This window comes from Impatiens glandulifera, chromosome 3 (assembly GCF_907164915.1).
Source record: "Impatiens glandulifera chromosome 3, dImpGla2.1, whole genome shotgun sequence".
NCBI lineage: Eukaryota > Viridiplantae > Streptophyta > Magnoliopsida > Ericales > Balsaminaceae > Impatiens > Impatiens glandulifera.
The window spans coordinates 13,656,097-13,684,013 of NC_061864.1; the positions used below are offsets into that span (position 1 = coordinate 13,656,097).

The 27,917-nt window shown below is 24.8% G+C and overlaps 3 protein-coding genes across 3 annotated transcripts; 1 reads left to right on the plus strand and 2 right to left on the minus strand.

Moving 5' to 3' along the window:
* LOC124932095 (protein ASYMMETRIC LEAVES 2-like) lies at positions 1 to 2,218 on the plus strand. Its single transcript, XM_047472701.1, has 2 exons — positions 1 to 419; positions 1,390 to 2,218. The coding sequence occupies exon 2, from the start codon at positions 1,402 to 1,404 to the stop codon at positions 2,053 to 2,055; it is 654 nt and encodes a 217-aa protein (XP_047328657.1). The 5' UTR covers positions 1 to 419; positions 1,390 to 1,401; the 3' UTR covers positions 2,056 to 2,218.
* Positions 2,219 to 18,517: 16,299 nt separating this feature from the next.
* Positions 18,518 to 21,170, minus strand: LOC124932175 (beta-hexosaminidase 3-like). The gene is made up of 14 exons (XM_047472790.1): positions 20,832 to 21,170; positions 20,684 to 20,758; positions 20,577 to 20,612; positions 20,373 to 20,484; positions 20,205 to 20,275; positions 19,995 to 20,125; positions 19,846 to 19,911; positions 19,662 to 19,762; positions 19,524 to 19,583; positions 19,424 to 19,457; positions 19,251 to 19,349; positions 19,109 to 19,168; positions 18,776 to 19,026; positions 18,518 to 18,684 (listed from the first exon to the last, which is right to left on the minus strand). Exons 1-14 carry the CDS (start codon positions 21,168 to 21,170, stop codon positions 18,518 to 18,520), a joined length of 1,602 nt encoding a protein of 533 aa, XP_047328746.1.
* Positions 21,171 to 25,385: 4,215 nt separating this feature from the next.
* LOC124929580 (stearoyl-[acyl-carrier-protein] 9-desaturase, chloroplastic-like) lies at positions 25,386 to 27,650 on the minus strand. The gene is made up of 3 exons (XM_047469981.1): positions 27,441 to 27,650; positions 26,311 to 26,815; positions 25,386 to 26,152 (listed from the first exon to the last, which is right to left on the minus strand). Exons 1-3 carry the CDS (start codon positions 27,563 to 27,565, stop codon positions 25,586 to 25,588), a joined length of 1,197 nt encoding a protein of 398 aa, XP_047325937.1. The 5' UTR covers positions 27,566 to 27,650; the 3' UTR covers positions 25,386 to 25,585.
* Positions 27,651 to 27,917: the final 267 nt, after the last annotated feature.

Consider the following 27,917-nt stretch of genomic DNA (forward strand, 5'->3'; position numbering starts at 1 on the left):
AAGAAAAGGTAAAATAAAATGTAGCATGGACAAATATCCTCATAAATAATTCTCTCGGTTCAAAAAGCACAAAAAGGTGAATAGTCGAGTCCCCACTGTACAGAAAAATAAAAGGATCAATCTGCTTTGTCTCCCCCAGCTGTGGACTGGACGACGACGACGAACCAGAGAGAGAGAAGAGAGAGGAGAGAGAAAGAGAGAAAGAGAAAAGAAAGAAAGAAAGGGAGGGAGGGCTTTGAAACAAACAGGGGACAAAAGGGCAGCAGGAGTTTGAAAAGGTTCAAAAAGGGTTCGCAAGATCCGAGCTAATTCACACGTCCATCAAATACCAGCAGCAGCAGCAGCAGCTGAAAGAGAGATTTGACCGAAGAAACCTAGACTCACTGACTCACCAGACTTTCCCCAAACGAATTTGAGAGGTCTCATCTCCTCACCTCACCTCTCCTCTCCTCACTCATCATTCTTTTCATTTTATTCTACATTTCAAATAACCCACATTACCATTTATCAATTAAAACCTTCTTTCATATTGGGTTATTATTTGAAAAAAATATTATAAAGATAATTGAAGATCAATCAAACTCAAAATATATAAATACTTTCTATTTATTCATTATATATTATACAATCAATATCTTTATTTTCAATAAATATAAATCATTCCAATTATTACTTAAAATATCTAAAAAAAATTTATCTGTTTTCTTATAATATATTAAATAATAAAAAAAATCTTTATCATTTTCCTTGTATAACCAAATTTAGTATACAAAGGTTAATAAATAATAGTTTAGATGGGTAATTAGATTTTTTAAAATAAATTAATCTATTAACTGGTACACAATTTGTGATAATAAAATAAATGTTGTTTAACACAATAAAGTGATTAAGTAAAAAATATGTTAGAATCAATCTAACCCAATATGTTTTCAAAAATTCAATATTATTTCCATTTGAAACAAGCCTTGATATATTTATTTTGGATTTTATTTAAAACAAAATATTTGTTAATTTAAATTATTTTTTTAATAGCTTGAATATAGGTTATGATTTTTTGTGTGTAAAGATCTCGTCTTTATAGACACATGAAGCAAAGTTAAAGCTTTTAGACATTGAATGAAATTCAAGCAAGATCTCTCTCTCTCTCTCTTTCTCTTAATTTCTTCCTCCTAGGGAATAGCAAAGAGTAAGAACTAACGGGCCCCATTATTTAATTTCCTTCATTCATTCATACACGGGATCCAATCTTCAAACCCACCTTGCAAATTCAGTCATCATCTCCTTCCTTGACTTTCTCTCTCCTCTTCCACTCAAAACCCTAGTCTCTCTCTAAAAACATAAACAAATATCATATTGTCTTAATTTTGTTTAAAATCACCCATTTTTCAGAATCGTCATCAAATGTCGTCTTCTTGTTCATCAACAAGTTCACCTTGCGCGGCATGCAAGTTCCTCCGCCGGAAATGTCAACCGGAGTGCGTTTTCGCCCCGTATTTCCCACCGGACCAACCTCAAAAGTTCGCAAACGTACACAAAGTTTTCGGTGCAAGTAACGTTACAAAACTTCTCAACGAACTCCTCCCCCATCAACGTGAAGACGCCGTCAACTCTCTAGCCTACGAGGCCGACATGCGGTTGCGCGACCCCGTCTACGGTTGCGTCGGAGTAATCTCTCTCCTCCAGCACCAACTCCGGCAGCTCCAAATCGACTTATCATGTGCCAAATCAGAGCTATCAAAGTACCAGTCTTTGAGTAATTACGGAATCAACCCTTTCATTGCCGGAGGAGGAGGCGGTACTGGGGCTAACTCCGGTCGAGAGAATTATAGTAATAATTATCATCATCTTCAATGTCAACATCTTCATCATCATCAGTTCTTTCCGAATAGTAACCAATATCAACAACAACAGGTGGTTGATTACTTGAGAACAAATGGAAACAACTGTGATATTAATGGTGGACAGATGATTGGCTTACATGGACAAATGGGTAATCATTTGCAGAAAGCGGTGGCCGGAACTGTTGACGACCGGAGGACTACCGTTGAACCTTAAAGATCTTGCAACTACTAGATGATGAGTACCTTGAGGTTGATCTTTCAAACCCTAAGGTATTAATTAATTAATGAATCATAATTATGTTATATTTTATTGGAATATTTGTTACTTTAATTGGGATTTATATTATATTTTCATTATTAATAAGTTCTTAATTTTACTAATATGTATAATATCTATATAATATATATATGGATCTTTTATGAGATACAATATTTTATTATATATAGTATTTTCACTTGTCAAAAAGTGTGAAGTTCAATGTTCATAATATTTGTTTTAGTTAAATGGAAGGAATTAGGAGATTCTCATTAAGTAAAATCTTAAAATTATAATAGAAAAAATAATTTTATTAATTCATGTATTTTCAAATGTCACAAATAAACTAGGGAAACTTAATTTAAATTACATCTTAAATAAATCATATGGAAACTAGATGAACAAAAAAATGGTTTAAGCTCAACATTGATCTTACCGCCCTTTAATAAGGCCTCCAGCCATTTGGTCATAATTATTTTTGTCATGAATTTTATATTAATTTTTTTTATTTAAATTTAATTTGACTTCGAGCTTCTTAACATCAAATTCAACTTGGTTATGGTCGATTATTGATTTTTTTAAAAAATTAATAGAGAGAAAAATTGAATGATGGGTGGTGATTTTAAGGAGGTAATGATTATTTGTGATAAAATGACTTAAAATGTATTGATATATATAAATAAAATATAAAATAATAATTTAAATTAGATAATATTTTAGTATTTTGGTTAATAATTCGATTGATATGGATAAAAAAAAGAGTAGGTGATGTTTGATTTTGTATGAGTTTTTATAAAAACCCATTACGAACAAAGCCTATGACCCGAACAAGAATTTGGCTTAAGAATGACATGAAGTAACAATTTCATCCTAAACTTGACATATAAATTTGGTCATGGTGCTATCATTGCCACTCAAGTCTTGTGTACTTTCCTCGAAGAAAGTTTTTGTATATATAGTGTACAAGTGAGATTTTCATTTGTCTTGATGATTGGAAACTATACTTAATATTTGGGTGAAGATTAGGAAATTATGTAACGACTCTTACTTATCCTAGCTCGAGACTAATTTAATCCGATTTTAGCCCATACTGGGTTTTGATCGAATACTGGTTGATAGAGTTTCTAATGTCTTTTCTCTTCAAAAGCTTCACTCTGACAAATGTATAGTATCTTCCTTGACGCTTTTCGTCTTTGTTTTACCTTTTTATTGGTACCTTATAAACTCTTTCAGCTACGCTACTTTTCTCATTGGGTCAAAAATTTCTAAGTTAGGTTATCTTCTTCATTCCTATTACAAATTACTTATCACTTCCCTTCTACTTCCTTAAAAAAAAAGCAAATCACTACAAACAAAGTTTATCATCATGTTAACAAGTTTTTTCTATATACAAGAGTATCTTTAGCTTATATATATATTGAGTATCATCTCAATTCCCAAAGGCATAGTTATGTCCAGCTTGTTAAATATATAACTTTCTTTTATACCATTATAACATTCCTACAAGATACTCCCTAAAATGTATCAAAATGTATCTTGTAGGGCTCATTAGAGGGAGTTGTTTTCAGAATTTTGTTAGGTATCTATTTTTAAAAAATAATTTATTACATAACTATTATTTTAACAATCAAATCAATTAATCATTCAACTAAAATATTAAACAAAAATTATTAAAATATTATATGATGACATTCAATAACACATTATTATAAATTAATAATATACTGTCCAAAAAGGTGGTAATATACCATCCAAATAAACATGTATAGTTTGAATGATTTTGTATGTTCCAAAAAGTTAATAATATAGTATATATGTTGGATTTTTTAACTTTATTTTATTTATAAAACAGTATATGTTAATATTTAATGTTTACTTATTTTTGTTATCTTATTTAAAATATTATTTATTTTATTATTTAAACTCAATTATATGTTATAATATATGATTTTGGTTAATTTATACAATCAATATGTTTGATATTATTTTAAAATATCTTAATTAGTTAACATTATTTTCTTTTAAACATTAATTATTTATTTTTATTGTTAGAATGTATGATATTCAAAAATCATTAAAGAGTTCTATAATATATATATGACCTTTCAAAATTATTTTATAATTTTCTTTCACATAATAATATATATATATTTTTTAAATAAAATCACTATTGTCATCTGAACTATTACTCTCCCACATATATGAATATTACTTTCTTATATAAATATTTTGAAAGACAAGATTCTAAACATTGTTGTTTATGATATATATATTAGGAACATTAATATTAGAACTTCGATATTGTTAATTTATAATATTGTAATGATATAACATACGATTTGATTCATATATTAACAATTGTTTTAATATCTAAACAATAAGGATACTCAACCCAAATAAATAATTAAACATTATATAATATATCTATATGAATTTTTAATATATGTACAAACTCATTAATTAAGTTAGTTCAAGTGATAATAATTATTTCTAAAAGACTTAATTCTATAAAATAATTATGATAGACTTAAAAATTTATAAATATAGTGAATGATATGGAAGGATTATTAAACATAATTAGAAAAAATATTTTTATTTGTTCTCTGTTAATGAATACTTTTTCTCTATTATTAATTTTTCCCTATATTTATTTATATATATTTTTTAGAATAGTACGTAATAGTGAGAATAAAAATTAAATAAAAAAAATACATAAATAAATAAATAAAATATATATATATATATATTTAAATATATATTATATTTGATAAACATATATAATAAGAGAGAACAAACAAATTAAATATAAAAAATATTAATTATTTTTTTAATCCAATTAATTATTTCTGTGAATAAATCAAACTAATAAAATATATAAATGTGCTTTTTTAAAATATATGTATTATATTTAATAAATGTATATATTAAATTAAAAATAAAAATAAAATTTTAAATATATAAATTATTTTTTACTTTGAGAATTGTTTTTTTTAACTTACACTTTCTCTCTTTTCTCTCATTCTTATATATTTAATTAAAACAATTATATTTTTTCACTTTCTTTATATATATTAGATCAAAAAAATGTATATATTCTTTTAAAACTATAAAAAAAAATATATATATATATATATAACAAACTTAATATATATAATAATTAAAAATATATATATATATATGTAATAATATATATATATATATATATATATATATAATTTTAAAAAGTTTTATAATAATTTAATGAAAAAAATTAAAATTTCGGTTTAAGAGACCAAAAAGTTTACGGGTTCGATTCTATCTGAAAGCGCATTGAGTTTAAGCGGTGATCATGCATGTGTGGGGTGTCATGCTAATTTCCTTTCTTAAAAAAAAATGAAAAAAATTACTAAATATTTTGTTTAAATCAAAATTATAGAAAGAAAAATTATTAATTGTGTTTATGATCACATTTACTATCTGTAAAAAATGTAGGTATAATGACACATAACTAGATGTCTTATTTCTTGCAAATATTTAGCCTCTATCATTACTCATTTCTTTCTTAGACTTCTTTTCTAATTTTGCCTTAAGTAAAAAATCTCATCACCTTTTTTCTTCTTTTTCTTCTCTATTTAGTAAAAAAAATCCAAAATATATATATTTAGAGATTTTACAAGAAGTTATTACCAAATAAAGAATTGAGTTAGTATATATAATTAAGTAGAGAATTGTATAGTATTAATATATATAAACTATTATTAAAACATTAAAGTGATTAATATTTAAATATATATATATATATATATATAAATAATATTATTTTAAATATATAAAATAAATTATTTGCACATTTAAGTTTAATAGAGGTGTGTTCCAATTTTATTTATTTTTAGTCATTAAATTGAACAAAATTCCATTAAAACGGAACTTGGTTTTAATTTGATATTATTTTAATATATTATATAATAAATTATGAGTAACGTACAATAAATGTTGGGGAATGATGGATAAAATTTATCTCTTCTATTATATTTTAAGTCAATTCCCTTTAGAGTTCATTTGATGAAAGAGTTTTTAATAAAACTAGGAAGATCCCCGTGCGATGCACATGGATAAAAATATATTGTTACAACGTTCCGCGTTCATCAAATTTGGTGTTGGATTTAAAATATAAAGTGTTATTAGCCTAGTTGGTTAAAGAGTTGTATTTGTTTTGTTAAGTTGCGAGTTCGAAACATACCTATAACATTTATAATTTTATTTTTAACCGTTTTAAATTTATAGGCGGGTCAACCCAGAATCCGACCTAAGTATCCATTTACTCTCACATATATATTCAAATTAACCAAAGTTCTCGACCCGGCAATCCGGACACTTTCGATGTCATTAGGGTCCAATAACCACATTTATTAACTCTCCTATAAAAATGCAGTGGGAGGTCTGCTTAACAATAGCAAATTTATTTACTATCAACGAAAGATGAATTAAGACCGATTTTGGTAATCTATTAAGGGGATGGTTCTTCTCTATTCAAAATTTCGTCATCTTGACGTGGTGGAAGTCATCAGTTCGAGCATGATTATCCCCTAAACTCAATGTGAGTTTTTTTATTTTAACTTCCCCCGCCTGAATGGATAAGAGGCTCATGGGATTGACGTGAGGGGGTAGGGATGACTATATTTCTGGGAGCGAACTCCGGGCGAATATGAAGCGTATACAAGGTATGCCTTGAAATGAAAGACAATTCCGAATTCGCTTTGTCTAGGAATAGATGAACGATGAACGCCACATCCTCTTGTGCATCAATCTCATCTTCTCGCATAACCTACTTCTGCCTTTTAAACATTAAAAACAATTGGAGCCCGAAATCTATCAAATAATCGGGATTAAGCTGGTGGACGCGTATAATATAATATAAAGAGAAAATAAAATATAAATTAATTATTAAAGTTACAAAATTTATATATATAGAGTAAGGAGAGAAAATAAAAAAATATTAATTAGGAAGAAAAAATTAATATATATAAAAACGAAAGAAAAAAGAAATTAGTAATTTTGAAATGAGAGTTAAATTAGTAATTATTATAAGAGAGAATTTGAGAATTATTATTATTATTATTAGGTATATTATAAATATAAATATATATATATATATAAATAAAGATGAGAAAGAAAAAAAATAGGAAAGTAAATTAATATATATATATATATATATATATATATATATATATATATATTTTAGGCAAGAGATGTTATTTGTTTTTAAAATATTTATTTTTTATATAAATTAAAATATTTATAATTTTTTATTTTATTAAAAAAATATATAATTTATTTGTGTGAAAATATAAAAAAAATTATATTTATATAAAATTATTGATAAATGAGAATTAGTATTATTATTATGTATATTATAAATATTTTTACATATAAAAATAAATCGATATTTAATATTAAATATAAAATTATTAATAAAGTAATATATATTTTATGTAATTTGTGTGAAAAAAATATATTTATATTAGAGAGAAAATAAAATAAAATTAAAATTAAATAAGAAATATAAATTAATAATTATGATAAGAGAAATAAATTAGTATATATATAAAAAAATATTAATTATGAAGAAAAAATTAATATATATATTAACAAAACAAAAAATAGTAATTATAAAATAAGAGTTAAATTAGTAATTATTATAAGAGGGAATTTGAGAATTATTATTAGTAGGTATATTTGCAGAATAAAATATAAAATATAAATATATAATTAATTATTAGTAATTGTTTCAATAATATAAATAAATTTTATGAAAATAAATAATATGTAAACGATTAAATTTCTGAAAAAAAATATATCATAATTATTAATTTATCTCTCATTTTATAATTACTAATATTTTTTTCTATCAGTTTTTTTTTTTTCTTCATAAGATAATATGAAAAATATATATAAATGACAAGAGATAAAGTAAAAAAATAATAATTAATTATTAGAGATAAAACTTAATATTAAGTGTGTTTCTACTAAATTTATATATATTATTTTTTTCTTCCTAACTATTATTTTTATATATATATAAATTTTGTAACTCTAATAATTAATTTTTATTTTATTTTATATTTCATCATATATATATATATATATATATATATATTATATTTTATCAATAATTTTATAATAATACAAAAAATAAAATCATATTCTCATACAAATAAATATTTTTTTTTTAAAATAAAATAAAAATTTATTTAAAAAATAAAATTTTAAAAACCAATAAACATCACCCTAGTTCATATATTTGATAAGAATTTCTCTCTCATATAATAATTACCTATACATAATTATTAATTTATTCCTCTTACTATAATTATTAATTTAACTTTCCTAATTAAATTTTATTTTATTTTATTAATTTTTCTTTCCTAATTATATTTTTTATTATTATATCTCTTATATATATTCATTTTATTAATTAATTTTATATAAACTTATATTTAATATTAAATATTTTTTTATTTTTTTATATAAATATTTGTGATATAATAATAATAATAATATATATCTTTCTTAAATATTAAATATTCATTCCTCTCTTATATTAATAATGTATTTTCCTAATTAATTTTTATTTTTATTTTCTTTTTCATCCTATATATATATTTTGTAACTCTAATAATTAATTAATTATTTATTTTCTTTTTCCTCATTTATATAAATATATATATATATATATATATATAATATTTCTCATTCTCTATATATATTTCATATATAATTTTTATATTTTTTAATAAAATAAAAAATTATAAATATTTTAATTTATTTAAAAATTAATATTTAAAAAATTAATATTAAACGGTTCTCTCTTAATATATATATATATATATATATATATATATATTTATCATTAATTTTATATAAATACAAATTTGTATCATATTGTCCCATAAATAAATTTTATACTTGTTTTTAATAAAATAACATATTATATACATTTTAATTTATTTAATATTTAAAAAATTAATATTAAACGATTCTCTCTCCTAATTAATATATATATATATATATATATATATATATATATATATATATATATAATTTTATCATTAGTTTTATATAAATACAAATTTTTATTATATTGTCCCATAAATAAAGTTTATACTTAATTTTTTAGTCGGTTACATTTATTATTTTATAGCCCATTTTTTTAAATAAAAGTGAGTATGAAAAAATATATATTTTATATGAATAGTGTGAATATATATATGATAAGAAAAAAAACATTTAATATATATATATATATATATATATATATAATTTTATCATTAATTTTATATAAATACAAATTCTTATCATATTGTCCCATAAATAAATTTTATACTTAATTTTTTAGTAGGTTACATTTATTATTTTATAGCCAATTTTTTTTAAAATATATTTTATATGATTAGTATGAATATATATATTAAAGAAAAAAACAATTAATTAATAAAGATAAATGAAGAGAGAATAAGTAAAATAAATGACCTATAATGCATGTTATACACCTTCAACATTTAAAATTAAGCGTTATTATATTTTATCATTAATTTTATATAAATACAAATTTTTATCAAATTGTCCTATAAATAAATTTTATATTTTTTTTAATAAAATAACAGATTATATATATTTTAGTTTATTTAAAAAATAAATATTTTAAAATCAAATAACATTTCTCTATCTCATCTCACCAAAACAGTTACATAATAATTATTTATATTTATTATTTTATAGCCCGTTTTTTTATTAAATAGTGAGACTCATTAATAAAATTGATGAATATATATATATATATGGTAAGAGAAAAAAAAATAATTAATTAATAAAAATAAATGAAGAGAATAAGAAAAATAAATTATATATGATGATGTGAATTATTTTGGAGAGAGCTTTGTTATATATATATATATATATATATATATATATATATATATATATATATATATATATATATATATATATATATATATATATATATATATATATATATTATTTGAAATTTAAATTATTGATCAAATTATATAAAATTTTACTTTGATCTAATATTTTTTAAATTTTTTTTTTATTCATAATCAACCTTCACGGATATGACTTACACTAATAAGGTCTGAAAATCAACCATAGACTATATTACTAACTATTTTTTACTAACTATTTTTGAAATTCATTAGCTCCGAAATCCATAAGCTCCAGTTCGAAATTGGCAACGGTTAGAGGTTAGATTTAACACAAAAGGCCAATGAGACCATCTACAGTTAGCACTGCATCCCCTTTAACCGTAAAAGATAAATAAATTAGGGTTCGTAAGATATATGCTGTTTATTTTTTGAAAAAGATAAGGAATATAAAATTTACCACAGGTCGAAGAGAGAGTGAAATTGTCTTTAAAATTCATTCTCTCTAGGAAAATATCCTACATTATAAATGAAGTTTTTATATGATATTTAATTTAATATATATATATATATATAATGAAAGAAAATATTTATATAAAATTAATAATAAAATAATATATATTTATATTAAAATAAAATATATATACATGAACTTACAATATTTTTTTATTTATATAAGAATATTTATTACATAAATAAAGGAACTTATATGAACTAAATATTCTTATATAAATATAAACATGAACTTACACTATTTTAATTTTTTTTTATTAATTTTATAAGTTTTGTTTTTTTTAATGTTAAAGAATGAAATTTTTTAATGTAAATTTAGTGGTGTTCTACAAAATGTGTTCATAACAATCATTAAGAGATAGATACTAAATCGTTGGAAAAAATTAAATTTAACCTCTTCAACAAAAAACGTTGTCACCCTCCTTTACACCAAGTTTAGACAAAGACTTTTATACCCACATGCTTCTAAGACGTACTGAAATCTTCCTTTTAAATCTATGTAATTGTAATAAAAAGTGATCAGTTATGTTTATATGTTGTGTAGATGAAAGTTAAGATTTTAATTCCATTTAGGTCATCTAGTCCAGATTGTCCATTAGAGTCATTCCATATCATCTCCATCTGCAAAATGTGTTTTCATAACTCAATCATTAAGAATATACAAAATCGTTGGAAGAAGAAAAACCTAAATTTAACCTCTCCAACAAAAACGATGTCACCTCCTTTACACCAAAATTTAGACTGAGAGTAGCTACCATAAATCAGATGACAAAAAATGTGTAACGATTTAGAGTAGTTCTTCCTATTTGTCTCTTTTTATTATTATTAGTTTAATATACATCAGAACAGAGCTGAGGAAAGCAATGTAAATTGCAAGAATCATGGAGTACTGCTCATTCATGTGCCCTTATAAGGTCTCAATAGAGTATCATAAATTTTCAAATCTAATGTATTGACGAACTATTCTTTAAATTGTTACAGCAAAGTAAGAAAGTTACCAAATGGTTGTATGATGAGAACCTTTACATTCCTAGCTCATAAACATACCTCACTTAGCGTCTGCGGATCGAAAATTGCTCATCTATTGCATGATAGTGTCTCGCCTGTCCAAAATCATAAATAAAATGAATAGGTGAGAAACGGAAAAATAAAAGAAGGAATATGTGAGAGAAAGAAAAATTTACAGATATTTGTATTGGTTTTCTCTTATTTATGTTTAATGTCTATTAATTTATTATTTATTAAATTTAACGTTTTTTCTTATTTATGTAAAAAATTTCATTTATTATATTGAACGTTTTTTTATATTAAGATAAAATAATAAAAATAATAATTAGGAAAAAGAAATTAGTAAAATAAAATAAAAATTAATTAGTAATGATAAATTAATAATTATGGTAATTATGATAAGAGAGAAAAAGTTATAAAATGTTAAAAAAATATAATAAACTTATGTGAGCTATGATGAGAGCGTGAATGTCACCCTACATTTATTTTATTAAGCATCATTATATATATATAGAAAAATTTACAGATATTTGTATTGGTTTTCTCTTATTTATGTTTAATGTCCATTAATTTATTATTTATTAAATTTAACGTTTTTTCTTATTTATGTAAAAATTTTCATTTATTATATTGAACGTTTTTTATATTAAGATAAAATAATAAAAATAATAATTAGGAAAGAGAAATTAGTAAAATAAAATAAAAATTAATTAGTAATGATAAATTAATAATTATGGTAATTATGATAAGAGAGAAAAAGTTATAAAATGTTAAAAAAATATAATAAGCCTATGTGAGCTATGATGAGAGCGTGAATGTCACCCTACATTTATTTTATTAAGCATCATTATATATATATAGATTCATTTTTTTTTATCTCAAAACTCAAACATATTATCAACCATTAAATCAAATAATTTTATCATTTAAATACCAAAATGTCCTCTAATTTTATCCTCTTTCTCTAAACCATCCTTCTCTCACTTACACATATCCTCTAAAGCCAAAAGTTAAATTAGTCTTCACATTTTAAAAACTAATTTCTTCCTAGTTTTTACCGAACAAAACCCAGGTAAAACCTAAAAAATCATTTCCTCACAAACAAGCCCTTATTATCGCATCATTCATGATATTAAATTTCAGATTTATATCATTATCCATAATTTATATATAATTATTTAATTATATATAATAAATTATAAAATATATATGCTAAAATATATATAGTTAATAAATAATAAAAATAATGTGGTTTTACGTTTTGTTTTCGAGTTGAAACCAACTCGAAAATCAAATTAAAAATTGTATTTGAATTCGAAATTTGTTAATTTAAAATTTTGAAAATAAAATTCGAATTCGATGAATTTGGACGGATATTCGGTTAGACCAAATATTAAACAACCCTTTTTGAATAAAATAGAACGAATATGCTCAATATAAACTGAATCAAACTAATCTAAAACAATATGTATTCTTAAGTATTTCTTGACCTTTTATTTAAAAGAGTTCAAGTGATTTTAACCTTATTCTTATTACAAAGTTATAAATTTTAAATAATGTTTTATTTTAAATTATGGTTTTTTGTTTTTATTACTCCAACCTTCTTTGGATTTGGATTATTATTAAATACTTTATCAATGTTGTGTTAGTAGTAAAAATGAGTTATTTGAGCGAAATATTAAAAATCATTAATATATAATTAAAAATTATTTTTTTATAAAATATTATAATTAATTATTTAAAGATATAATTGTTGAGAAAAAATGTAAAAAATAATTATTTAGTTGAATAATATATTAATTATTTAAATAATTTTATATTACAAGTTAAACCGGGTTAGGTTTGAGTTATTTAAATAATTTAACTCACTTGAACATTATTTTACTCATCCTCATTAATCACGTCACTTAATCCATTACTCAAAATAATAAAATACTCTATATTGTAAATTATTATTTATTATTTTATTATTATATATCAATACTTTTAAATAATTTATCAAAAACATTTTTACTTTTTCAAAATTATCATCAATTATTATTCATTTTTTTTTCTAAATTATTATAATAACCTAATTCAAACCAGCCTTATAGTTAGAAAATGAATGAATAAATTTAATAAATATTAATATATTTAATGAAATTCCTAGATAGTTTAACTAATAAAAATAATGTCTAATAGATGAAATGTAGTCTCATGTTATCTTCTATAATTCAAGAGAAATAAAAATATATAATAAAAAATAAAATAAAGTTAAAATATTTTAATTAATATAATAAAAATTATTCAAATAAATAACACTAATTCAGTCTTGTTTATTTTTTTAATTCCACAGTAATTAAACGTCATCTTTTTTTTTTTAAACAAACACATTATTAAATTAATGAACCAAAAATACTAAAATATTATTTATTTTTAAAACATATATATTATTTATATGTCAATACTAAGTATTTTTTTTCTAGAAAAAATAAAATAAAAAGTAACCTCCTAAAATTACCATAATTTAATATTTTTAAATAAATCAAAATTTATTTAAATAATTCCAAATAAAAAAATTCTAAATATTAATTTTAATTTCACTAAAAGAATATATATTTAAATAATAATGGTGGATAGTGATTTTAAATATATATACATATATATATTTGATAAAATAATTTAAAATATATTAATATATAATTATAAAATAAAAAATAACATTTTAAAATTGATAATATTTTAATATTTTAATTAATTAATTAAAAAATAATATTTTTAAGTTTGATAGCCAAATAATATTAGAAAAAATAATGGTAACAAAAGAATAAAAAAAAATTGTGATGACATAAAATAATAATTAATGGTGAGAGGAAATGACATAAGAAGTGAAAGGGATGGTTTATAAGAAAGTGTGATGGAGTATATACCGACAATTGCACTATTACCGGTCAGAATTGGCTGTCAAACTATATTATTATATTATATATCTACAGTTCTATGTTACGTTTTTGTCAACTATCAATTTCTATCTTTTACTTTTTTTTTTAACTATGCCTTGTTTGGACTCATTGTAATTACAAAAAGTTTACTTATTTTGGTGATTCTGATTGCATCTCAAAAAATTGTCAAAATCATACATTTGGTTCGGAACTCTTAACTAATTTAGAAGGTCAGTATTTGGTTTAAAATAATCTTCATTCTTTTTTGGATCCACTAGAAATTATTAGTTGTGGTTGAAACTCATTTTTTTTATATAATAAACAGTCACTCAGAAGAAAAAAAAATTACAGTAGTGTGACAACCCTCCTTAATTATTTTTTAATTTTAATATAATAACTGTTTGATTATTTCATTATTAAAAAAAATCATAAAACTTATATTTATTCACTCATTTTATCCAAAAATTTTTTTATTAATTTTTAAGCTACCCAAATTTTTTTTATGTTCACCCAAATTTTAAATTCGTATTTGTGCATGTATTTAACAATATTATCTGATAATATCTGGTCCAAAACTAAACAAATTTCTCAGCCTCGTGGAAAAAATGATAAAAATGTTTAACAACAATAGTAATGCTTTACCTCCTAATTGTCATTCATAATTTTACAGTTGACTATTGTATATTCAGAAAACAATATTTTGGATAGATTAAATAAGTGTTATCATGGTTAAGAAAATTAGTTATCCTTAAACATAATCTCCAGGATCAAGAGATAAAGGACATTGTCTCCATTTTAGCTATGCAATTGCATCAATCATTAACCATTTTCTTTTAGACAAACCTTGTTTAATGAACAAACCTGTGAATGAAAGCAGAAACACATTTATTTCAGGGTTGAGTTGACTTAAACTCAAAAAAAATATATATATATCAAAAGTATGATGCTAACGTTACTCCATTTTAATTATCTTTTAATGTAAGAAGTTAATACATCTCTAACTTCTACTTTCATTTGAGAAGTTAAAGTGAGAATTAAATCCGTAACATTTATCATCTTTTCTAACATAACAGCAACAAGATATGAATATCCCTATCCTCTTTGGAAGTCTTGGGTTTGAGCCAGTTAGGAGGTAAATTTTGTTCATTTTGTGGTTAAATGTGTTTGTAGGCTATATGTTTATTCCACGAGTATTAATCGCACTTCAAAGGAGAAACTAAATACATTGTTCTCAAAAATAAATAAATAAAATAATAAAAAATCATAACCGGAGCTAGCCATCTATTACAATTTGAGTCACCAGAGTTGACATGACTCCCTAATTCCCTCAAATTTTCAATATAATTCACTTTCGATCAAATTTTTTTTATACTAATTTGAAAGTTCACTATATGTAGTGTGGTCGGACATGCCCTTGAGGCCAATAGTTAGCCAATATTTAAATAGTGGACTTAACATAGAAAATTAATTTAATTATAACATATTCAAAGTTTAGACATAAAACTAGTATTAAAGTTGTTGTAATAAGTTGATTATAATTTTGACAACTATTATCAAAACAATCTCTAATAAAGATTTAATGAAATAAGAATATTGATAAAATTTAGGCTTGTAATGGTTTAAATAATTCAAACTTAATTAAATATTATTTTAATACTTTTTATATTATATTATTCAATTAATTAACTAAAATATTATATTATTATATATTTTAAATTATTAATTTTTTATTTTATCATTTTACAATAATATTTTTTTGTCTTTTTACAAAAATATAAAATAATAAAATTAAAATATATATATACCATGAATCACCACTAACTAGGAAGGATTTATATGATATGGCTGGAGTGAGCATAAGTCACATATAAATTAGTTTTACGGTAAAGTAGTGACATTATCTCATTATTTTTTTTATTTTTTAAAATTAATTCATCGTTTGCTTTTTTAATATAAAAAAAAGTCACACATTTTTTACTCATTTTTATTTATAATTATTTATTTATTTTATTCCAATTCATCTCAAATATTTTTAAAGTCCGTGTCAACTGTATTTCTTAGATAGCCCGGTGATTCAGTCACACGAAAGTTAAAGTTAGACCCATTAGGTTTACTCCCTAACATCAATCATAATTTTAAATAACCTCATCTTATTTAAATAATCCATTACCAAACAAGATGTTGTATTTCTTAATTTTTTATTTATTAAATTAACATACAAGTGATTAAACTTAAACATTGAAATAAGTCATTCTCACACTTATCTTCTTGATGTCTGGATTAATTATTGTTTGTCCTATTAATCATGAAAATGTAAAATTGTGCTTTAACTAATGGTTTGAAAGATGTAATGTGCATGAATTATTTTGTACAAATCCTGAACATAAAATATTTTTACTTTTTTTTTCTCTAATATTTTTATTATTAATATTCAATATGGCATGAGAGTTGAAGTTAGTAAAGCTCTACACAATTTTATTTTGTTATAAAAAAAAAAAAAAGAGAAGAAACAACAACAAGAAAGAGCAAAGGCTTTTGACTGCTTGTTGGGTATTATAATTGATTAAAAAGAGGCTAATGGGAGGTCTTGACTTTTAATTGTTAAGAGAATACTTTCTATAATGTATATATAAGTTTGTATAAGTTAATTTATGAAAGACTTTGGAATAATATTGTACCCTAAACCCTAAAAATGGTGTCTTTAATTAATATGCATGTATTGAGCTAGCATTGAATATGGGTGGTTGTCTAAGCTTGACAGACATGTCCAAACAAAGCACAATTAACAGTACTATATACTAGTGCATGCGTTTTCTTTCATTTCTGAAGAATGAATGAATCAAGCACAAATTAAATAAATATATAATATAAATTAATAATATCCTCTACCGAATCAATGGCCTGCAGAATACCCCCTTCTGCTTTTGCTTCTGCATCTGCATTAATTAATTCGACAATGCCAACACCATGACACATCATGACCTTCAGGATCAAACCTCTCAAAGGATCGATCATCATCATCAAACCTAACCCTAAACCCTAACCCTAGCTACCTACCTACTATTACTTTACTATACAATATTAAAGAGAAGAAGATCTCAACATATATATATTATTATATATTGCACAATCAGAATTGACTATTCCTAATTTCCCAATCTCTTCTTGGAATTTGGCACGCACGGCGCTTTCTTACCTATCAGATTTTTTTTTTTTAGATTTTGTAAAAAATAACTTATTTGATAAAATAAAAAAAATAAAAAAAAAAGAAGTAAAAAGTAGAGTTTGTTTGATTTTAAGCTTTATGTCTTTGATAAAATCTCTGTTTGATTTGATTTTTTTTAAAACTATTTCTGTAAAGTTTGATGACCCATTTATCATTTAAATAGATGAGAGATATATTAAATGTAAAGTTATTTTAGTGCATAAAATCAGTAATGTGATAAATAAAGTGAAAGGAGAAAAAATATTGAATTTTAAATAAAATCTAAAAAAACCATATCAAACAAGCTTTAAATTATTTAGTTTTTATTTGATTGTATTAAAATTCTTTTTATATTTAAAATTTAAAAAAAAGTATTTTAATATTTTTATTGATTAAACAAGTGATTTGATAATTAAAATAGTGATATATATATATATATATATATATATATATATTTTTACATTTTTTCAAACTTTGTTGTTTCAGATATCACCTTTAATTGCTGGGGTATTTTTTTCATCAATTAATATATATATATATATATATATATATATATATATATATATATATATATATATATATATATATATATATATATATAATATTTTAACCTTACAGTTTAAGGCTTTTGGTATTTATTTTTCTTTGCAATGGATTAATTGAGAACAATGAAATACAATAATATGACCATAATAATCCAAAAGAGAAATTGCAAACAAAGAATATAATTGATCTGTTTTCATTATTGAGCTTAAATATTTGAGAATGTATATGACAATAATATGGGCATATATATAGATCTATTTTCTGTATGAGTAGACTTAATCAAACAAACAAGAGACTGGTATAATATATTACTGCATAAAGCAAGATCCTGGTCCATCTGGAGCTTCTCTACCAGGTGCATTGAGTGGAGCAGCAGCTACTCCTCTTTGATTCAACAAACACCTAAAATGTGACAATCTTCCCTCAACTTCCTCTACATTTTTCGCCAGCTTCACATATGGTGTCCAAAGCCTCTCTAAATTCATTTCCCACCAACCAAAATTATAAACCCATTTCAAATAATCTTCTAAATTCATCAAAAAAAGAAGAAGAGAAAAAGTTATAACCTGCTGCAGCAGCTGCTCTTGGCCATATGGTCTGTTCAATATCTGAACCATCTACATGTTCACCCCACATTCCAACTTCACCACCAATGACTAGCTTTTGATGCTTAGGATTTGTAATGTTAGAAAGTGGCTCATTCATATAGAAGTCTTGCCAAGGAGTATCCAAATGATCTAAATACCATTTGTCTTGATTGCTCACAATACACCTAAATCCAGCAGCCACTACTTGAGGAGCAACATCAGGTCCAATCCTGAAATCATTATTTATTTTACTTACTACTCAAATCTTGCAAAATCTTAAACTATATCTAAATTTTCAAGCTGCATATTTACCAGTTGTGAACCACAGTGTTTCGGTTTAACTTGCTTCCAAAATTGTTAAATGTCTCTTCCCTGCATGCGTTACCCACCATTAAAAGGATTTTTTTTTTTCAAATTAATAATCAAATATATACATATCTAATGTATTACTTACCAGTTGATAATCTCGTATCCATGAGATGAAGCTATCTTTTGTGCCCTCAGAACAAAGTATTCATAAGCTTGAGATTGAACCATTTTGTGTTCATTCATCCTGTCAATTAAAATAAGAAAAATAATTGAAGCTGCTGCTGCTGTTAACATAAAAAACTAAATGAAATTAGTTACCATTTCTTTATATGTGGAGTTGTTTCCCAGCAACCTGAAATTTGTATCATTCTATAAGTCCACTGAAAAAATGTGCATAATCGAGATTAAAAATACATACTTGTATCGACTTCATCGCCTCCCAAGTGAACGAATTTAAACTTGAAGACCTTACTGAAATCTGATACAAAAGAACATGAATTATTCCAATTTCCAAATTCAAAATCCTTAACTATTCATGAGTAGGAGGAGCAGACACCTGAAAGAATTCCATCAATTAATTTAAAGACGAACTCATTGCTAACATCAAGCGGTTCCTTGCAATTCCTCGATGGCCATAACTGAGGGTAACCAATTCCCCTAACAAACATACCAAGAAAAAATGTCAATTTATAAGTAGTTAATATCTATATATTAATGAAAGCATAGTATAAAATATTTACCAAGACAAAGCATGGCCTGGAACATCAATTTCAGCCAACACATGAATCCCCCTTCTTTGAGCATAACTGCAGTCGAAACTCGAAGGAGATGAGAGACCAAAATCACCATAAAATCGAAGATTAATAATCTGTTTTTGTTTGGTACTTGCCTTACTATTGCAGCAGCATCAGCCATTGTGTATGTTTCAGAAGCAGAGTAAGAACCACGCCATAAGTTTGGATAAGATGGTATCTCCAAAGGAAAAGACTGTGTATCTACAATATGCCAATGCAGAACATTCTGCACCATTACAACATAATTAGCCATTCCATTCAAATCATTCATTGATGAATTTGAAGATTAAAGGTTGTTTATTTACCAATTTGGCATAAGCCATAGAATCGATAACTTTCTTTATCATCGAGATTGGCTGGTAATGACGAGCCGTATCTGCTAACACAAGTACATCAAATTGATCACAAGTTAAAAGAATCATATCAAAATGTTGGACAACATGTTAAATTCTCGGTTCTAAGTTCTAACAGACCTATTAGGATCCCTCTATAAGAGAACCTTGGCTGATCAGTAATGTTGCATGGAACATGACGAACTTCTATCTTTCGATTTTTGAAGTTAAAGTAACAAAGCTGGCTGAATGTCTACAAGATCAAATACAACAGAAATCGCAAGTTTATTATTATTACTGTCTTTTGACAGAATGATGAAGAGTTATAAGAAGAAGAAGTAAGACCTCTAGACCATGTAAAGCCCCATAAACCGTGTTTGCCTGCATTCATAATCAAATGTTTCATTAAAGTAAGAATCAAACAAACGCCAATGTTTCATCTAGACACTAACCTGAATATGTGCATAAACTGGTTTTCCTTCTGCAGGGACTAATAACTTATATGATTCATCAATTCCATAAATTAACTGCATGAACAGTTCAAAATCCTTAGAAACATCAACAGAGAAAAGAAACATGAATGTTAACAAATGTACAAACCGTATCATTAGGAGACAGAATAACGACATGAATCCCCTGAATTTGAGTCAAATGATGAACCCCACCCCCAGAATGATCATCAATTACATGGCCAGCCTTGATAACATCAAGTAATCTGGAGAACCCATCTTTAAGTATACCAGAAACATCTTTGTATTTGCTCCCATTAGTTTTCAACTCAAATGTTTTGCTCATATACAGAACCCGATTACCATGACTAACGGATACTGGCATTGGCCATATATTCACCTCATTATCCACCTTCTTAGCCGCCAAAGAAACAATTGATAAACTGAGAATTATTTGACCCAGAAAGTATAAATTGTTTCGCAAACCCATTTCCTATTCCTTTAGTAAGACCGATCCAAGATGTACTCACAAATGAGAAATCGATATTTTATATATAGATGAATGAATTAAATTCTAAGTAAGTATAAAATTTGACCAGAAAACTAAATGGGTAAATAATAAATTTCCAATTTTCACACCATAAACAGAGACTTCAGAAAGAAAACGCTCAGACCACTTTTAGAAGAAGATTAAATAAACTCCTAAACTTGTAGCTAAAGGTCAAACAATCCTTGAAACATTTTATAATTTGGAATTTTAAAATTATATTTATAAAATCTTCTCCTAAATATGTCAAAAAAAGAGCCAATACTAACTAGAAATTAATTAAATATTATAAAGTTTTACTGTTCTCCTTAATTCAAATATATATATTTGATATTATGTAATCTATCGTAATATTCTGGTCAAATTGAGCTAATTAAATAAAAATTAATTAACTTTTTTTATAGTTTTATATAAATATATTTGATATTTTTTAATACATTAATATTACTGTAATCTATATTAATTTAGAGATTGATTTGTATTAAAATATTTTAATCAGTTATCTTCAGATAATTATTAATATTTAATGTTTAAGATATTTTTATTTTATAGATGAAATTGTAATTTAATATAATATAATTCAAATTAAAGTTATTCCTTAATTACATTATATAAAATGTAATATTTATATATTAAATAAAAAAATTTAAATATCTTTAATAGAGAAAATAATGGTAATAAATAAACATTATTAAAAATAATTAATAATAATTTTAACAATTTATTAATTGAAAAAAATGAGTGACTAGAGGAGAAAATTTGAAAAAGAAATGATGTGTAAAATAAAGTTTGAGGAGAAAAAAAGAGATAAAAAAATTTATTTTCTCAATGAATGAAATTGATAATTCTCTCTCAAATTAACTTTTCCAAATATTTTTCTTTTAAAAAATAAATTAATCAATTTAGGTTGCTAAATTTAGATGAAAAAACAAAATGGGCATAATTAATTTTCATTTTAATTATATTTCATGGCTTGGAATTTGCTTTTTATAATTGATCAGTTTTATTATTTTTGTAATTTAACTTTTACTTTAATTCTATTTTTTAATACACTGATTATAATTTTTTTTATTATAAATAAAATATTGTTTTGATTTCTTTTTAATTTTAAATATAAACTCTTCCTTTCTTCCTCTTTCTCACTAAAACTTTTATGTTTTATTTCTATTTTATTTCTTCAAAATTAAAATTTGATAGAATTCTTTACAATCTTTTTCTTATTACCGTTTTACCCTATTCTAGTTGATATTCACCTCTAGAATAGAAGAGGATATATCTAATAAATGGTTTTGTTTAATTTGTTACCATTATATTAGAAGAGGAAATATCTAATAAAAGTTTTATTTAATGAATGTAAAGAGAAAAAAAAATTATATTAAATTTAAAATGAAATCAAAATTTTTTTTATATATTAGAAAGCAAAAAGTTTCATATAATATACAATGACTTTTAAAATATATATTTTTTTTAATAGAAATAAAATCAAACAAGTTAATATATAAAGATATTTTAAATTAAGTGTAATGTAGAGAGAATAAAATAATTATTATAAATTTTTTTTTAAAATTTTAATATTTTATTAGTTAAATAAATATATTTCAACACTTTAATCTTTTTTTTTTATTAATTTAATTTTCTTAAGAATTATTTTTTATTTATTTAATTTTTTTTAGAAATTAATTTTAGTTATTTATAAATTTTTATTTGTTAACATTTTTCTTTTTTAAATTTCAGTTTTAATTCATATTAAAAAAATTAAAGAAATTAATTATTTTTCAAAATCATATCTAGTGATTTTTAATAAATAACTTAATCAAAACAAATATTTTCAAAAGATGAAATTAAATGTTACGTGTATTAAAAATAATATTAAAAAATTAAAATAAAAAATATTTAAAATATAATAATTGATATAATATAAGTTAAAAAAATGAAATGTAAAAAAATGAAAGTAATTTTTCAAAAGTATAATAATTATTAAAAATATAAATATAATAATTAATTAATTAAAAACTTTTAAAAAACTGAAACTAAAATTTTAAAAAAATACTACAAAAACTTTATATTTCATTAATTATTTCTCATTTTCAAAACATCTTAAATTATATAAACATGTCACATTATTATTTTAAAATGGATTATGTTTTGAATATTCAAATATAAAATAATTTATCTATAATTCTAAATCTCTATTTAATAAGTAATTTAGTTTCAATTTAATTTTATATTTCAATCAATATCATATAAAAATAAATATTCTAAGGGATACATTGAGTCCGTTTGATCTTGGGTTATAAAATGACACGTGTCCTTTAACTCCGACCACTCATTTATTGGCTGTATTATAAATTTTTTTTTTTCCTTTTACAACAAAATCGTCTTTGATAATTGGATCGTCTTTGATAATTGGCTAGTAGCTTATTTAGACAATAGCATCTGAACAATTATTGAAATTGAAAAATTAAACACATGGAAAATTAATACCATTTTCATAATATCTTATAACTTATAGTAAAGAAATATCAAACCAAATTGTTTGGTTCATTAGCTTTCCTAAAATATGAATAAATGGAAAAGTTTGGTATATGTCATATTCAATTGAATTGAAGTAAGCGTGATTTATTCATTGTTATTTTTATTATCTAAATAATATATTTAGTATATGATCCGATATAAGTAGTTTTATCGCGTTTTGAATTGTCGTTAAAACGAATAACATTTTATTAAACGGCTCTCGTTCATGGTTGTTGAATGCATTGATTTCATCCTTCTCATTGACAACATAGACAATTGCATACACTTTGATGGTTACAAAAGTGAGACCTTTTCATTTCTAACAATCAAGAAAATATAAACACAACATTTTAACTATTTTCTGACAAATTAAAAAGATTAAGAGTTATAAAAAAAAGTTGAATTATTATTACAAACCAAAAAGCAGGAACACTGTATTCTCATTCCTTGTAATCATGTTTGATATAATATTTCAATTTCTGTTTTACATCTCATATTATTTAAAAATACTTTTTATCAGTAAAGTGGTTATATACACAAGTTTTCCACATAAAAATATTTAGTTTTGGTAAATATTTCCGTATCAAATGAATTTTGACAAATATTATGTTTATGGTCACTTTTTGTGTATCTAGGAGATTACTCTATCAATAACTTCTTCAATTCTTATGACTTATTGATGAGAAGAAAAAGGCAGGCTTTAAGAGACCCTCTCCTACCCTTATTAGACACTCTACGATTCTGGACAATTAGACATCTAACTCGTAGTCGCAATGACCTAATTGCTAGAGCGGAGCTCTACCAACTGAGTCATATCCCCCAAGCCCAAGCCCAGAGACGGCCCTCGGATAAGCCCAACAAGCCCGAGCTAACTGCCCATTTACTACAAAAAAAGACAAGTTTTTAAAGTTAAAATTTATTGATTTTTTAAACATAAAATGTTATATTAGAGTTGTTCAATATAAAAATTGAAAAATTTTATTTGTTATAATTTCAAATCTTTAAAAAAAACATATTTTTAAACTAGACCTAAGACAAAAACAAAAATTCATTTTTTCTCTACATAGGACTCTTCCGGAGCCATTTCCAATAGAGACAATTGACTATTGAATCCGATGTTCCTATTATTTTCATATCACTAATAGTATAGTGCGTAAAAAAGGCCCAAGGTCCAAGTTATTCAAGAATACTGTCATTAAGTTTCTTCGACATTTGTGACCTTAGGCTTGATACTAGATCATGAAAGCTTCTTTTAAAAAGAATAAAGAAATAGAACCTAATTTATTATATGAAGATATCATTTGTAGGGTTGCATAACTAGTCAATTGACCAATTCTAGTGTGGCCTAACTAAGAGGCATTTGAGAATTAGTTAGAACAATCAATTCTCACCTAAATCTATACTCTAATTGTTTGTTCCTTATAGCTACATTAGGGTTTCATTTTCTCACCTAATTATTCCAAATAGTAGTGAGCCTCCAAAGAAGCCCAACAATTTCATCTACTTGGAGCAGCCAATAAATGCAGCCTTTCTCCAAAATCCAATTTGCTTCACCGTCAATGTAGTGGAATATTCTTATGTTAGAATTTTAAAATAATAAAATCTAACAAATATAAATATGTAATTATTAATTGCTAGGTTGAGTAGAAAAGCATCAGTTTTTCTTTTTTTCTTACTAATAGAGAGAACTTGACATTCTAGGGAAATTCGTCCAAATACAAAGAAAGCAAACATTCAAATTACAAGTTATTTTTTTTATAGAAAAAAAACTTGACCATCTCTCAAGCCAATTTCATTCTCCTTCAGTGGCCAACCAACAACTAACTGTTTTCCTTATTTCATCTTCAAAGTTGGATTTGCTTCCCGAAAATCCAGCTGAAAGGGACCGCAGTCGAGGCAACATGCTTAGCCCGGCTATGAGCCCTCTCCTCCAGCCTTCTAATTCTAGGAGCCAAACCACAAACATAATCCTGAGCCTTATTCCCTTCTCCAGATAAACCGGTCAACTTCTCAATATCCCATCTTCCAACCAAGAACTCCAGAATATCAGCATAATCTTTGGCCGTGTACACCCCAAGCCTCTGTGCAACCGAGGAAAAGTGTTCAAAAAGATTGTCATCTTGACCATCGTACATCAAATGGGCTGGCATAGATATTTTCTTCCTCATCATGTCAGCTAGAGCCAGGACTGTTCCATCTGCGTCAATCTCTAGAAGCTTGTCCACTATCTTGGTGTAGGCAGTTTCGTGACGCTTCTCATCTGCTGCGATTGTGCCACATATCTGTGCAAGCTTCAAATCCCCGTGCTCCTTTGCTAGCCTAGCTGTGTTTCCATGTGAAACAAAGGTTGCTCTCTCTTGGAATGATGTGTAGATGAATCCCAGATATGGGTTGTTTTCAGTTCGAGGGTCCTATATGAAAAGAAATCATATTTGAGAAATAACCCAAGATCGGGCATTGATCATTGATTGGACAGTGAGTTATTTGAAATTAAGCTAAAATAAACCACATCAAACAAGGGCCTAAGATTTATCCAATAGTTTTCATATGAAAGCAAAATGAAACTTACCATTCCAGATCCAATCAAGTATTGAATTGTCTTCTCAATTTGCCTCATGTCAACACGTCCAGAAAGGTAAAGGTACTTGTTGAGAAGGTCACCATGTCTATTTTCTTCTGCAGTCCAAGCTCTGGTCCAAACAGCCCAAGAAGTAAGACTTGCACCAGTTTCATCTCTCACACCATCTAGAGTATTCAGCATAGTCTGATAAGTTGGTAGAGCTTCTTCAGTAATCATATCTCCAACAAGTACAACAAAGTAGTCATCTGGAAGCCCCTTTGCTCTTTCTCTTAGTTCTTTAACTTGCTCATCAAACCCTTCTGAAGCTGGGTCAGGAAGATAATCATTTGGTTGCCAACATTTCTCCACAGGCTTCAGGTATGGCAAGATATTTTCTTCCGCCCAGTTATCCAAAGATTTGAACATCTCAATCTTTTCAGGTGACATAGAATGAGTCACTTGCTCATGTACCTCCTTTGGCGGGCTGTAAGGCTTCTTAAGTTTCTCAACTTCCCTGTCAATGAAACATAGAAAAAAAACTCAGATTTAACCTGCAAAATCCTACCTTTCACCTAGAATGTGTCTATCCATCTCATTAGCAATAAGAAACAGCAGTGCATGTGTAAAATGCAATCAAAATTGTAGCATTGTGGATATTTATCATCGTTTTCTTCCTACAAAAGGTTTTCTTCACAGATTCAAACAGTCAATCCTTTATGTGTGAGGAATATCCAGCCAGAGTATTGATAAAGGAATAACAAATTGATGATTCATTTCCAAACTATGAACAATTGAATAGTTACACAACAGTTCTTCACAGATTCAAACACTCAAATTGATTACACCTATAAACAAATTAACAGCATCAATCTAACAACCTTGGATTAAACCCAATGCATGCATGCAGGTACTGAACAATAATCTAAACCAACTGAATCGCATCAAGAACAAAATATAGTTAAAAACCCAGAAACAGTAATCAAATAGAATCAGAAACGAACATCCATCCGATCGTATCAGTACAATATCAAACAATTAACAGATAAAGTAAAGTGCTATTGAGCTTAAACATAGATGAATTATCGGATAATAATCAAGTTAAATGAAAAAGAAACTGACGGAGAAAACAAGGAGATTACATTGGAGGAGTGCGGAGTGTAGACGCCATGAAAACTCTCTGAGATCTGAGATACCCAGATCGAGTAAGAGAGGTTGAAGCTAACTTGGGTGATTGAAAAGACGTTTGATTCAGCTTCAAAGCCATTGTTGGATCCTCAAAGCTTTCTGATTTCTAAGTTCTTCTCTCAATTAAAGCTTTCAAGAAGTTAAAACAGAGAGAGAGAAAGGAGGCAGTGCGGAGTGGAAGCAGGGAAAGGGCAAATTATATTAACATGTACACTCGAAAATACCCTTGGTTTTATGCGTATTTACATAAACACCAGATGGCGTATTTTAGTACAGATGTTGTTTGTGGAAATCTCGTGAATATTTGTTAAGGATTCTTCGTGACACATTTCAAAAGTACAAAAACATAATATCAAAATAGAGTCTTAATTTTTTATAATTTATTATATTAATCCCTTATCTTTTAAACTATTAATTCTAGTCCTGAAATC